This window comes from Nansenia antarctica (genome assembly GCF_963989245.1).
Source record: "Nansenia antarctica genome assembly, chromosome: 7".
NCBI lineage: Eukaryota > Metazoa > Chordata > Actinopteri > Argentiniformes > Microstomatidae > Nansenia > Nansenia antarctica.
In genome coordinates, this window is record NC_137677.1 from 17,721,571 (window position 1) to 17,735,517 (window position 13,947).

Here is a 13,947-nt window from a genome sequence, read left to right on the forward strand (position 1 = left end):
CAGGGGGGGAGGGGGGTGGCAGGGTTAGGGGAGATGGTTAGGGGTAGGGGAGGTTGTATGCATGTCCAGGGGGGGGAGGGGGGTGGCAGGGTTAGGGGAGATGGTTAGGGGTAGGGGAGGTTGTATGCGTGGGAGAACAGGTAGGTTTTGAGGTGGGATTTAAAAGTGGAGAGTGAGGGTGAGTCTCTGAGTGGTTGAGGGAGAGAGTTCCAGAGGCGGGGTGCAGCTCGTGAAAAAGCACGGTTTGAGTTTGGAGGGTGGGACAGTGAGGGGAACAGTGGATGAGGATGGGAGGGTACGGGTAGGGTGGTGGGGGAGAAGGAGGTCAGTCAGGTAAGGGGGGGGGCAGGCTGTGGAGGGCTTTGTATGTGAGGAGGAGAACTTTGAATTTATACGTTCTTTGATGGGGAGCCAGTGGACAGGAGGCCTAACCACCCTGTCATCTGAGAGAAGCATCACGTCAGTGACTTACCTTACTAACCCTGCTTAAGTAATGGGACAATAAACCATTTTTTATTCTTTTGGCCCTATAGTCCAGAACTTTAAATCAAACAGTTACTATTATGCACACAAATACCATGAAATAAAAGCAGAGAATCTGCACTCTAACCTCACAGTGATGGTTTGATTTAAATCCAAACCTTTGAAGGAGAAGGAGGAAAAATGCCTCAGTCCCATTAATCAAAGAGATCTGGTAGCCAAGCTTTATGTTGTGTTATGAATGTGCAGACACACACCTGGGATGTGTCCGTTCTCATCAGGCACAGGCTGTCCGTGGCGGTGTTGGACCCGGAGCGCTGGGACCCACGCCTCCGGCACATTCCGAAAGTCCTCCTCCACATTCCAGCTGAACCCTGATCACCCAGAGCAGAGCGTTGGACGGTCATTCACCTTCACTTCTTTTATCCTTAACTTTTAGAACGTCCATAAATCCATAGGGTATTTCATCACACACTTTTTTGTTTTTCGCTCCAATTTTTCATGCGTTGAAATCAAAGATCTAAGACTTTTTCTATGTACACAAAAGCCCTATTTCTGTCAGATTTCTGTTCATAAATGTGTTTAAATCTGTGTTAGTGAGCACTTCTACCGTTGCCTAGATAATCCATCCACCTGACAGGTGTGGCGTATCCAGACGCTGATTAGACAATATGTTGTCATTACTGTAGTATTATTACACTCTTGTGATCAGTCAGACTGTCTGGGCAGATTAACACATTGACGACCCCAACGCTTAATCAGACATGAGGCGCACTTAACGAGCCTGTGAGTAAAGAAACATGTTAGCCTGTATCTCTTTGCACTCGATCAAAAGTCAGGACCCTCCTTTCATGACTTGTCCTAGATATGAGCGTTCTACCACCCCAGTATCCTTACATTTTCAACATCACATCAGGATAAGCTAGTATGAAGATGTTTTGCAGTTTTTCTGTGTAGGAAGCAGGAGGCTAATTTACAAGACGGCCAACTAGTGGTCGTTGTGTGTAAATGGCAGCTTGAGCATTGTAAAGAGGGGCTCTTTTAGTAGGTAAAAAGGCACGACTGTTCTGGTGTTAAAGAGGTCCAGTTGGACGCCACGTAAACGGACAGTACTGTTCTGACCAACAACGCAGTGAGGGATGGGAGGAGACCAATCAACTGCCTGATTACCGTGGAGGGAAGTGCCACCGTTACTTTAGACCAGTGGTTCTCAACCTTTTTTGGGCCAGCGCCCCCCTGTCCATTATCCAGGTCTCTTACCGCCCCCCATCAAAAAAAGTAGGCTTATTTTCTTCCCTGAATATTAATGTTGACTAATATTCTGTGTTATATCACAGAACAACAATAACACAGCAGCGATTTCACACATGTCCGGTACAGAACAAACAGTAGGCTACAAAACTGTATATTACAACTAACATTGTTTGTTTTTTAAGTGTGCTGGTGTTGCATTTCGCCAAATTGCTGTTTTATGATGCTAATATTTATTCATTTTTGATTGGACTTTGGGGGGTGGTGGTGTCACAATATGGCGGCAAACGCTAGGGGGCTATTATTTAAATATTTTATTTAGTATTCTATGGTATTATTTTCATAAACTGACCACTTAGTTCGAATTTCTCATATCAAAACATAACAAAGTTCCAAAGTTCAGGGGGCCGTTCCACTATAGGTGGCTTAGTATATCGGCGATTGAAATAAATGCGGAGATCAGGCAACTCGGGATTGGAATTCAAGCCTCAGGTGATTGTGTCATCAGTGTTCACAGAAGACAGGCTTACAAATCTTCGATATGGGCGCGTGCACGCAGACATAAAGAGCCCCGAAGAGTCGATCTGTCGAAATGAAGATACTCCACTCTGCAGGGGTCCTACATTTGCGCAGCATTCCGAATTATTGATTTTTATGAAGACGGAAAAATAAGATGTCAAATAGTGCAATACTGCCGCAATTAACAAGGCGAGGGAAATGGTTTGGAAAGAAATTGCTGACCGATTAAATGCGTAGGTCATACTAGCCCTAGTTATTGTTATATGTTCATATTTTAATAAATGAATATTTACTACTGTGGTGATATCAGCAGCAGGCTAAAATCGTCTTATCGTCACGATGGCCTAGTGGTATTTACCGCTGCCATGGTATTTATTCGTCTTTTTAAGACGGTGGTTCGAATCCCTCTTCGGACACACTTTTTTATTGCATTTCGTTGTCTGAATCTAATCTAAAATCTAATCTAAAATATAGTAATAGTAAGTATATAGGCTATAAAATGATGGTGCAGGCTAATTTACAAGAACTGACACGATTACCGTACAATGGTGTTTGATGCCTTTCTGAGTAAATTATGTTCTTAAACTAGACCCTGGATTTGGCATAGATTTTTTTTTTTTACGATTACTGATGGATAGATGATTCACTTAGACAGATATATATATATATATATATATATATATATATATATATATATATATATATGTTGTAAATCGATTTGCATGAAGGCTTCGGTTAAATGTAAAAAAAAAAACTGACTGACCGTTCGTGCATTTACGAACGTACCTGTAATAACACTGCTGACAGCTGATCAATCGCAAGCAGACAGAGTAGTGGTTTCCTATAGCAACAAAAGACGCTGACAGCTGTTCGGAGTGCTTATGTGTTCGTTTCCAGGACATCAGAGGAGCAACATATCACTAAAAAGCGATCGTATATTTTAGTTTGTAAACGTTAAGACGAACACATCGCAATGCTAACCTCAGAATGGCACTAGGGATAACATCCACAACAACACTTAACAGTAATACATTTATGTAATATACTGTGATGAACCTGCGAGGGGAGGGGACATTCGTATCTGATTTCTCCAGGTTAGATTATTGGTAAACGACAGAGAACTTTCCGGACTGGTTTATTACGATCGCTTTTTTGAGATAGGTTGTTCCTGCTGTGATGTTCTGGTATGGTGGTATGGTATAAGGCAGGGGTGCCCACACTTTTTTGAACCAAGATCTACTTTTCAAGTAGCCAGTCTGCCAAGATCTACCAGTCTAGTTTAAACATCGCAAACGTACACGCACGTACTACAAACACACACACACACACACACAGTTCCCAGCCTGCATAGTACAATACACTTTCTCTCTCTCTGTCACACAGCCACACAGGAGAAGACCATCACAAACCCTCCCTCTTTGCTATTCTCACTCACACACAGACACACTCACACACACACACACACACACACACAGGGGGTAGTGGTGGTCTAGTGGATAGTGAGTTGGACTTGTGATCGGAAGGTTGTGAGTTCGAATCCCGCCTGAAGCCACACCACTACTAGTGTGCCCTTGAGTAAGGCACTTAGCCCTCAGTTACTCCAGGGGGAATGTCCCTGTAATTCGTAATTGTAAGTCGCTTTGGATAAAGGCGTCTGCTAAATGGCAACATTAATTAATTAATTAACACACAGACACACACAGACACACACACATACAGACACACACACACACACACACACACACACACATTTGCCAGTCTGCATAGGGAGCCATAGCACAAACCCTCCCTCTCTCCCCCCCCCCCCCCCTCTCTCTCTCTCTCTTACACACACACAGTCACTTTTTCTCACTCACACACTGACAGACAGTCTGCAGTACCATAGCCAACTACTGATCCAACAAACAGAAAAGTAAACCAGATACAAAACAGGTAATTCCCTAGTTTGAAAGGAGGAAATAAATGCATTTCTCTACCTTAGTGGGAGACCTGGCACTGGGAGGAGGCAGCTAGTTTCTAGTAGTCAGGGCTGTAGGAGCTGGTTGCAAGGTGTAGGCAGGCTGCAAGGTGTCATCAGCCACTGTGGATCTGTCATCGAAAAGGCAATCTGCAGCCTCGAGAAACGCTTTTTTCACAATTTCTTTGTCTTTGTTTTCTTCTTGTGTTTAACAAGAACGTGACTGACGCGATAAGAAGCTATCGTTACAGCCGTACGTTTTCGCTCTTTTGCCACATTTCCCTTCTTCCAAACAGCCATCATAGAAACAGCCATCATAGAAACAGCCATGATAGAAACAGCCATCATAGATCTGCAGATCAGACAGACGCACTTCCAATATCACATCGTGTAAAAAAGTCCTCCTCCCATTCTGGATGTAAGTTGTACGTTATTGGTTTCTTACTTGGTCCAGCTTCCCCACTCATTTGTATACCCTTTCTTTAGTACTAAATAGTAAATAGTAGAAATTGGAAGGTTAACTATTAGTCTCGCCGGTATTTAGTATTTTGTAGTTGGTGCTGTTGACTGCGCATGCGTGGTGAACCGTGTGTTAGGTGAAAAGATCAGATCGCAGACTGGCTTACCTGTACGTCAATCAAGTGGCAAAAGCCATAGTGAGGATGGATGATAGGCAACATTATTTTTTATTTTTTTCCTTTTGGGTTTTGTTCAATGCCATGCGATCTACCCATACTACCTTTGAAAAGACGGTTTGTCCGAGCGAACTGACCGTTCGTGCATTTACGAACGTACCCGTAATAACACTGCTGACAGCTGTTTTTCATGAGAAAAATATTTTATGCGTGACCGCCCCCCAAGAACACCTCAACGCCCCCCTTTAAAAAATATTTGCTCCAGCGCCCCCCGATGTTGTCTGAACGCCCCCTGGGGGGCGGTACCGCCCCCGTTGAGAAACGATGCTTTAGACGTATATGTTCTGTGCTATATGATGGCTACTGCCTGATGTCTGCATGTTTGTAGCATTTCTCTATTGTTTTTGTTCTGCTATGTGTTTATATTGTAAATAATTGATTTTGGTGTTTCCTGTCTCATGAACACTTGTGTAAGATTTAGTGCACTACAAAAACAAAGACTACAATTCCCTTGATGCCTAGCCACTAGGTGACGTGTTTGACACAGGTGTTGTGCGTTGGCTTAATCAAGTGATGTTGTTTGAACCCTTTATACCACGGCATTCACTTGTCTGCTCCAAGCCTGAAGAAGGTCTGTGACCGAAAGCTCGCAATAAACTACGTTTTTTTGCACAGTGTTTGAGTGTGCGGATGCTGTTATTTTGCACTCTACGGGAACCGCCACCATGAAAGACAATAAGACATAGGCCTCTTAACATGAAACACATTGCAGTTAAAACACGGAATACCTTTGCAGATGTTGTGGGAATGTTGATGCTTCCTGAACCTCTTCTCCGCCTGCTTGTTGGGCTTCCTGTCTAGCCGAGCCCAGAGATACGGATGGCCTGAAACAGACACACACGTTAAGATGTTTAGTCCTGAAACAGACACACACACGTTAAGATGTTTAGTCCTGAAACAGACACACACGTTAAGATGTTTAGTCCTGAAACAGACACACACGTTAAGATGTTTAGTCCTGAAACAGACACACACACGTTAAGATGTTTAGTCCTGAAACAGACACACACGTTAAGATGTTTAGTCCTGAAACAGACACGTTAAGATGTTTAGTCCTGAAACAGACACACATGTTAAGATGTTTAGTTCTGAAACAGACACGTTAAGATGTTTAGTCCTGAAACAGACACACATGTTAAGATGTTTAGTCCTGAAACAGACACACACGTTAAGATGTTTAGTCCTGAAACAGACACACACGTTAAGATGTTTAGTCCTGAAACAGACACACACGTTAAGATGTTTAGTCCTGAAACAGACACGTTAAGATGTTTAGTCCTGAAACAGACACGTTAAGATGTTTAGTCCTGAAACAGACACACACGTTAAGATGTTTAGTCCTGAAACAGACAAGTTAAGATGTTTAGTCCTGAAACAGACATACACGTTAAGATGTTTAGTCCTGAAACAGACACACACGCTAAGATGTTTAGTCCTGAAACAGAGAAACACATTAGATAATAATACTAATAATAATAATACATTAGACTTATATAGCGCTTTTCTAGACACTAAAAGACACTTTACAAACGGAAAAGATTGAGTAGTAAAAATAAAAATAAATAAAAGTAAGTATAAAGTCAAAGACTCAACCAGAAGCTTGTGGATGGAAACCAAGCGCCTAATTGAGGTGAAAAGGCTCATGGGACATGTAACCAAATATCAGCATTGCTGCATGTAGATTTTTGACCCAGCAGATTTGGTCACATTTTCAGAAGACCCATAATAAATTAATAAATTAATAACTATATTTTTGGGTGACAAAGAAGTATGTGCTCCAATATATCACGGAAATAAGGGTTGTAGAAATGATTGGAAACTCAAGACTGCCATGATGACTATCTGGTAAACTCAAGACTGCCATGATGACTATCTGATAAACTCAAGACTGCCATGATGACTATCTGATAAACTCAAGACTGCCATGATGACTATCTGATAAACTCAAGACTGCCATGATGACTATCTGATAAACTCAAGACTGCCATGATGACTATCTGATAAACACAAGTTGATCCCTGTTAAGATCAGGGGTTTTCAGGGGTTTTCCTGCATTGAAAAGTCTTAGGCGGCCCACCTAAGGCTTCTAGGTCTAGGAGAAGAAAACCAAACCATAAAGCCTTTGCACAAGAAAGACACACGGTTCAAAAGTGTCCATGCATTTACTGCTGCAGTTCAGTGATCCCAGCAGCAGGTGGTGCTAGACTATCGTTAGGTTACAGCCGTGGAAGACAAGCAAGTGTCCATAAGCAGGTGAGCCCAGTGATCATACAACAGAGTTGGACTTTGGGCCGACATAAAACATAAAACGTTGATTCTCAAACCAATAAAAAAATATTTGAAAAATGAGAATAGAGCGTTTTTTATACATCTCAATAACGTCAGCACAGCGATTCTAAGAACAAGCACCGGGTTTGCGGACGCACTAAAACTGTGTTCTTGCATGCCTGCACCTCCTCTTCTACCACCTACACCTCCTCTACCACCTACACCTCCTCTACTACCACCTACACCTCCTCTACCACCTACACCTCCTCTACCACCTACACCTCCTCTTCTACCACCTACACCTCCTCTACCACCTACACCTCCTCTACCACCTACTCCTCCTCTACCACCTACACCTCCTCTTCTACCACCTACACCTCCTCTTCTACCACCTACACCTCCTCTACCACCTACACCTCCTCTTCTACCACCTACACCTCCTCCTCTACCACCTACACCTCCTCTTCTACCACCTACACCTCCTCCTCTACCACCTACACCTCCTCTTCTACCACCTACACCTCCTCTTCTACCACCTACACCTCCTCTTCTACCACCTACACCTCCTCTTCTACCACCTACACCTCCTCCTCTACCACCTACACCTCCTCTACCACCTACACCTCCTCTACCACCTACACCTCCTCTACCACCTACACCTCCTCTTCTACCACCTACACCTCCTCCTCTACCACCTACACCTCCTCCTCTACCACCTACACCTCCTCCTCTACCACCTACACCTCCTCTACCACCTACACCTCCTCCTCTACTACCTACACCTCCTCTGTTAAACGTTGGTTATTGCGTATTGGCTAAGACCATAACGATCGGACTACACACTGAACGGAGGAATCATACGCTGTCAGACAGGGTTCATGTTATCAAGGAAGTAACTTTTATTGTGGGAATGGTCACATATATAGGATCAGCTGGCTCAATCATTCATGTCACACAGCTGGTGTCAATCAACCAATTATGCCCCACTCACACTGGGATAGGGATGACTGGAGAGCACACTCATGTCAACACCCCCACTTGCTCTCACCTGACCAAGATGGAGAGAAAAATAAACAAATCAATAACAATCAGTAGCCTACAATTTCCATAACACTCTTTGGGGCTGTCATTCCATCAATCAAACAAACAAAAGCTGGCACTGATATTGTTCCTCTCCTGTGAAACAAGAATATACATCATCATCATCATCATTTACAAACAGTCTTCAGTTTTTCACTGGTATTCTCTTATAACACTTTGAAAAAATAAAGCAAGAAAACCAAAACAAAAATTGACCGCTTGGTCCTTACTCACACTGATGTGGTTTCTCTCCCAAACATAACCTTTGTGAACCTAACCAATTTGTCCTTAGTTACTGGTTTGGTAAACACATCAGCCACCATTTGATCTGTGGGACAATATTGCAAACAGATCTGTCCATTCTGTACTGTAGACCTGATGAAATGGTACTTTATATCTATGTGTTTGCATCTTTGTCTGCGGACTGGGTTCTTAGCTAATGCAATCGTTCCCTGATTGTCCTCATGGACAATGGGTGGTGCATACTTGCATGCATCCATATGTGTCAACAGTTGAGTCAGGTGTAAACACTCTTGGGTGGTTGCAGCTAATGCCATGTACTCCGCCTCACATGTGGACAACGCCACCGTTGGTTGCTTTTTGGTCTTCCATGAGACCAATGGACCATTCTCATGTAGACTAACACAGTAACCTGTTGTGCTACGACGGTCTGTGACATCTGCTGCCCAGTCAGCATCACTGAAAGCCTGTAATCTCAAATCAGAGTTACACCTTTTGTAACACAACACTTTATCACTGGTGCCCTTTAAGAACCTCAATACATGTTTGGCAGTGGCCCAATGCTCCTCGGTTGGTTTGGTAAAATACTGGGACAGTTTACTCACTATGAAACAAAGATCTGGCCTAGTACACATAGTCAGGTAGATGAGGCTACCGACGACCTCTCTGTACCGAGTGACATCACTCATTAATCCTGCCCCTTCAGTGTAATTGAGTGTCTGCTCACAAGGCGTCGATCGGGGTTTACAGTTCTGCATGTCAAACCTCTCTAGCATGTTCTTTACACACTGCTTTTGTGACATTGTTACACATCCATCACACTGTTCAAAATCGATTCCCAGGAAATGTGTCAATTTGCCCATATCTTTCATCTGAAATTTCTTTGAGAGCATCTCTTTTACAACATTCAGTGCATTCTCGTTACTGGCAGCAATAACCAAATCATCGACCCATATAATCATGATCACTTTCTCATGTTCCGTTTCTTTAGTATATACACAATGATCTGCAGGGTTTTGCACAAACTCATTCACCATTAGATAGTCGTGTAATAAATGGTTCCAATTTCGGCCAGACTGTTTTAGACCATACAGTGACTTCTCTAGTTTACACACCACTGTCTCTGTGCCAGATGTCTGCTCATAACCCTCTGGCTGTTCCATGTATATCTCACAATCTATCGGTGCATGAAGATAGGCAGTTTTGACATCCATTTGATGTAAAATCAAATTCTCCTGTGCTGCTTTTTGCATCAACACTCGAACACTGGTTAAATCGGCTGTGGGAGAAAAGGTCTCTTCATAGTCAACACCCCTTCTCTGACTGTAGCCTTTTGCAACATAGCGTGCTTTGTATTTTTCTGAACCATCTGCATTTTTCTTGATTGTATACACCCATCTACCCCCCACTGCAACTTTGCCCTGGGGTAAGTTAGTCAAAGTAAACGTACCATTCTCTCTCAATGATTGCATTTCGTCGTCCATAGCACTGACCCATTCTCTAGACTTGGGTGACTTCACTGCATCACTGTAGGTCAAAGGTACGTTACACAACATTTTGTAGCAGTAATCAATGTTTACCTGTGCCTGGTCCTGACTTCCTACTTCATAGACACGGTCCCCAAAATAATCAGGTCTCTTCCTCTCCCTGGGAGGATAGCGTGGAGACTCCTGTTTCTCCCTAGTCTGCACCTGTTCGGGCCTGGTCACAGGAATATGCTCTTCAGCTGTCTTTGGACTCGCGTCCCTTTGCTTAGTCGTGCTGGCCCTTTGTGGCACATCACAGTCCTCATCATCTATTGATATCTCAGTCTGTGTCTGCTGCTCACCCATCGTCTTTGGCATAAATCTGACCAGTCTGTGCTTCCTCACCTTTCCACTGTCAGGATAGAAAACCAGGTAAGCTGGGCTTTTCTTGTCATGCCCTACAAAGAAGCCCTTCTCACTCCTTGGGTCTAGCTTTTTCTTATCCTGTTTGTAGGCATAACACACCGTTCCAAACTTCTGCATCCTAGACATATTGGGACGTCTCCCTGTCAGCATCATGTAAGGTGTCTGTTTTGTGCGATTGTTAAAACACCTATTTCTCACTACAGATGCAGTCTGTACTGCATAAGGCCATAACACCTTGGGTAGCTTGCTCTCTAATAACATGCATCGAGCCATGTCAAAGAGAGTCCTAAACTGGCGTTCTGCAGTGCCATTCTGATGTGGCGAATATGGAGATGATGTCTCATGTCTGATACCATTTCTTCTCAGTAGCCCTTGGTACTCTTTCCCTGTAAATTCAGTACCATTATCTGACCTGATACGTCTGATCCTACCATACGGGGCGGTGTCAGCTATGAACTGCTCTGTCGCCTGTACAGTATCACTCTTGTGCTTAAGAAAGTAGAAAAACACAGTACTAGTATAGTCATCTGTGAACGAAAGTGCAAATCTATGTCCATCTATGGACACTGGGTCAATTGGACCCGCTAGGTCTGTGTGCACCAACTCTAGAGCATTTTTGGCCCTTCTATCAGGCTTCCTGTTGAAGCTCTGTACAAACTTTCCCCGAGTGCACACTTCACAGTTCAGGTTAGACTTATCAATTTTTCCCTTAATTGACATACCATCAACAACATTCTGGAGTTTCAGAACATCCTCAAAATTACAATGTCCTAGAATTTCATGCCATGTCTTTAGATCAAAACAGCTCTTACTTTGATCACATTGGTCATCCACTGTGGGCAAATAATATAGTCTATTATGCTCATGGATGTGAAATGCAGTACCGTCTCTGTGCTGTAGGATGTCTTCTCCTGTTCTGAAGATCACAGTTGCCCCAGTGTCTGTGGCTGCTCTCACAGAGAAGATGTCCTGGGGGAATGAGGGGATGTACAGCGCCCCTCGCAGCGTTGTAGTCAGTCGCCTCCCTCGGCTGTCCATCAAGCACACCTCCGCATCTCCTCTGCGCTCTGCGACCCCTTTGCTCCTCGTGCCGTCCGCCAGCTCCACGCAGTGCGTCTCGGCCTGGAAACCGTCATCGAACACCTTGAACCTGGCCAGGTCGGTGATAATATGCGCAGTCGCACCGGTGTCCACCATCAGGCCCCTCGTAACACTGCGTCCTGGCTTGTTCTTAGCCAGAAACGCGTAAGTGTTGTCATGACCACTCACTTGCTCGGACACCCCTCGCGCGTCGTCCTGGTCCGGTCTCCTTCTGCAGGCGGCTCCTTGATGTGTGGAGCTCCTACAGTGGTTACACCACACCTTGCGTCGACAGGTCCTTTTGATATGTCCCTTTTGGCCACATTTGTAGCACACAATGTCTGTCCGCTGTGCGCTCTGGCTACGTGCGCTTTGGGCGTTCTGGGCACCCCGGTCAGACAGGGCTTGGGCTCGCATAACATTGTCCTCCGACGCCGTCACGCGCATTTTCTCAGTGTCCTCAAAACTCCTGAGCTTAGTTTTAAACACAGAAAAAGGCATGGTCTCGTCACTCTGTGTGACATGTATCGCAAAGGGTTTAAATGACTCGGGCAGTCCTTTCAATACCATAGCCACAAGTAGGCTATCACTCAAAGTCTCATCTGCATTCCTCAGTGCAGTTATTGCCCTTTCTGCACGAATGATATAGTCGGTCACTGTTTCACTGTTAGACTTTTGCAGTGTGGTCAACTCTGTATAGAGACTTGTAACCCTTGGCTTCCCTGAACCCGCATAATAATTGCGCAATATCTCTAGGGCTTTCCGTCCGTCATCTGGTGCGTCTCGCATTATGAGCGACAAACTTTTGTCATCTAGAAACTGAATGAGCTCTGCGTAAATCTCTGCATTTTTCTCCTCATCTTCTCTCAACTCCTGAGCCGAAGCTGTTAAGGGAAGGTCTGTTCTGAGAGTGTCTTTCAGTTTCTGTAGCCGGAGATGGCCCATGAACTTTGTTTCCCACAGTTCGTACCTTTCCTCATCTCCGTCAAACGCTAGTCGAGACCAACGCGAACTTCTTTCCGATTGTCTCGCCATGGTAGCACTCTGGGCCCATAACCTGTTAAACGTTGGTTATTGCGTATTGGCTAAGACCATAACGATCGGACTACACACTGAACGGAGGAATCATACGCTGTCAGACAGGGTTCATGTTATCAAGGAAGTAACTTTTATTGTGGGAATGGTCACATATATAGGATCAGCTGGCTCAATCATTCATGTCACACAGCTGGTGTCAATCAACCAATTATGCCCCACTCACACTGGGATAGGGATGACTGGAGAGCACACTCATGTCAACATCCTCCTCTACCACCTACACCTCCTCTTCTACACCCTACACCTCCTCTTCTACCACCTACACCTCCTCTTCTACCACCTACACCTCCTCTTCTACCACCTACACCTCCTCTTCTACCACCTACACCTCCTCTACTACCTACACCTCCTCTACCACCTACACCTCCTCTTCTACCACCTACACCTCCTCTACCACCTACACCTCCTCTTCTACCACCTACACCTCCTCTTCTACCACCTACACCTCCTCCTCTACCACCTACACCTCCTCTTCTACACCCTACACCTCCTCTACCACCTACACCTCCTCTTCTACCACCTACACCTCCTCTACTACCACCTACACCTCCTCTTCTACCACCTACACCTCCTCTTCTACCACCTACACCTCCTCTTCTACCACCTACACCTCCTCTACCACCTACACCTCCTCTTCTACCACCTACACCTCCTCCTCTACCACCTACACCTCCTCTTCTACCACCTACACCTCCTCTACTACCACCTACACCTCCTCTTCTACCACCTACACCTCCTCCTCTACCACCTACACCTCCTCTTCTACCACCTACACCTCCTCTTCTACCACCTACACCTCCTCTACCACCTACACCTCCTCTTCTACCACCTACACCTCCTCTACCACCTACACCTCCTCTTCTACCACCTACACCTCCTCCTCTACCACCTACACCTCCTCTTCTACCACCTACACCTCCTCTACTACCTACACCTCCTCTTCTACCACCTACACCTCCTCTACTACCTACACCTCCTCTTCTACCACCTACACCTCCTCCTCTACCACCTACACCTCCTCTACCACCTACACCTCCTCTTCTACCACCTACACCTCCTCTTCTACCACCTACACCTCCTCCTCTACCACCTACACCTCCTCTTCTACCACCTACACCTCCTCTACCACCTACACCTCCTCTTCTACACCCTACACCTCCTCCTCTACCACCTACACCTCCTCCTCTACCACCTACACCTCCTCTTCTACCACCTACACCTCCTCTACTACCTACACCTCTTCTACCACCTACACCTCCTCTTCTACCACCTACACCTCCTCTACCACCTACACCTCCTCTACCACCTACACCTCCTCTACCACCTACACCTCCTCTTCTACCACCTACACCTCCTCTTCTACCACCCAGTATATAATAATAACACG

General features: G+C 45.0%; 1 protein-coding gene across 1 annotated transcript in view; it reads right to left on the reverse strand.

Annotated features, from left to right (window-relative positions):
* Window positions 1–13,947, reverse strand: part of rlig1 (RNA 5'-phosphate and 3'-OH ligase 1) — a 43,447-nt gene that overhangs the window by 19,551 nt on the left and 9,949 nt on the right. The window contains exons 3-4 of the mRNA XM_080537248.1: window positions 5,631–5,726; window positions 738–854 (exon numbers count right to left, since the gene is read on the reverse strand). Of these exons, the coding sequence (XP_080393374.1) occupies window positions 738–854; window positions 5,631–5,726 (213 nt within the window). The remainder of the gene's footprint in view (window positions 1–737; window positions 855–5,630; window positions 5,727–13,947) is intronic.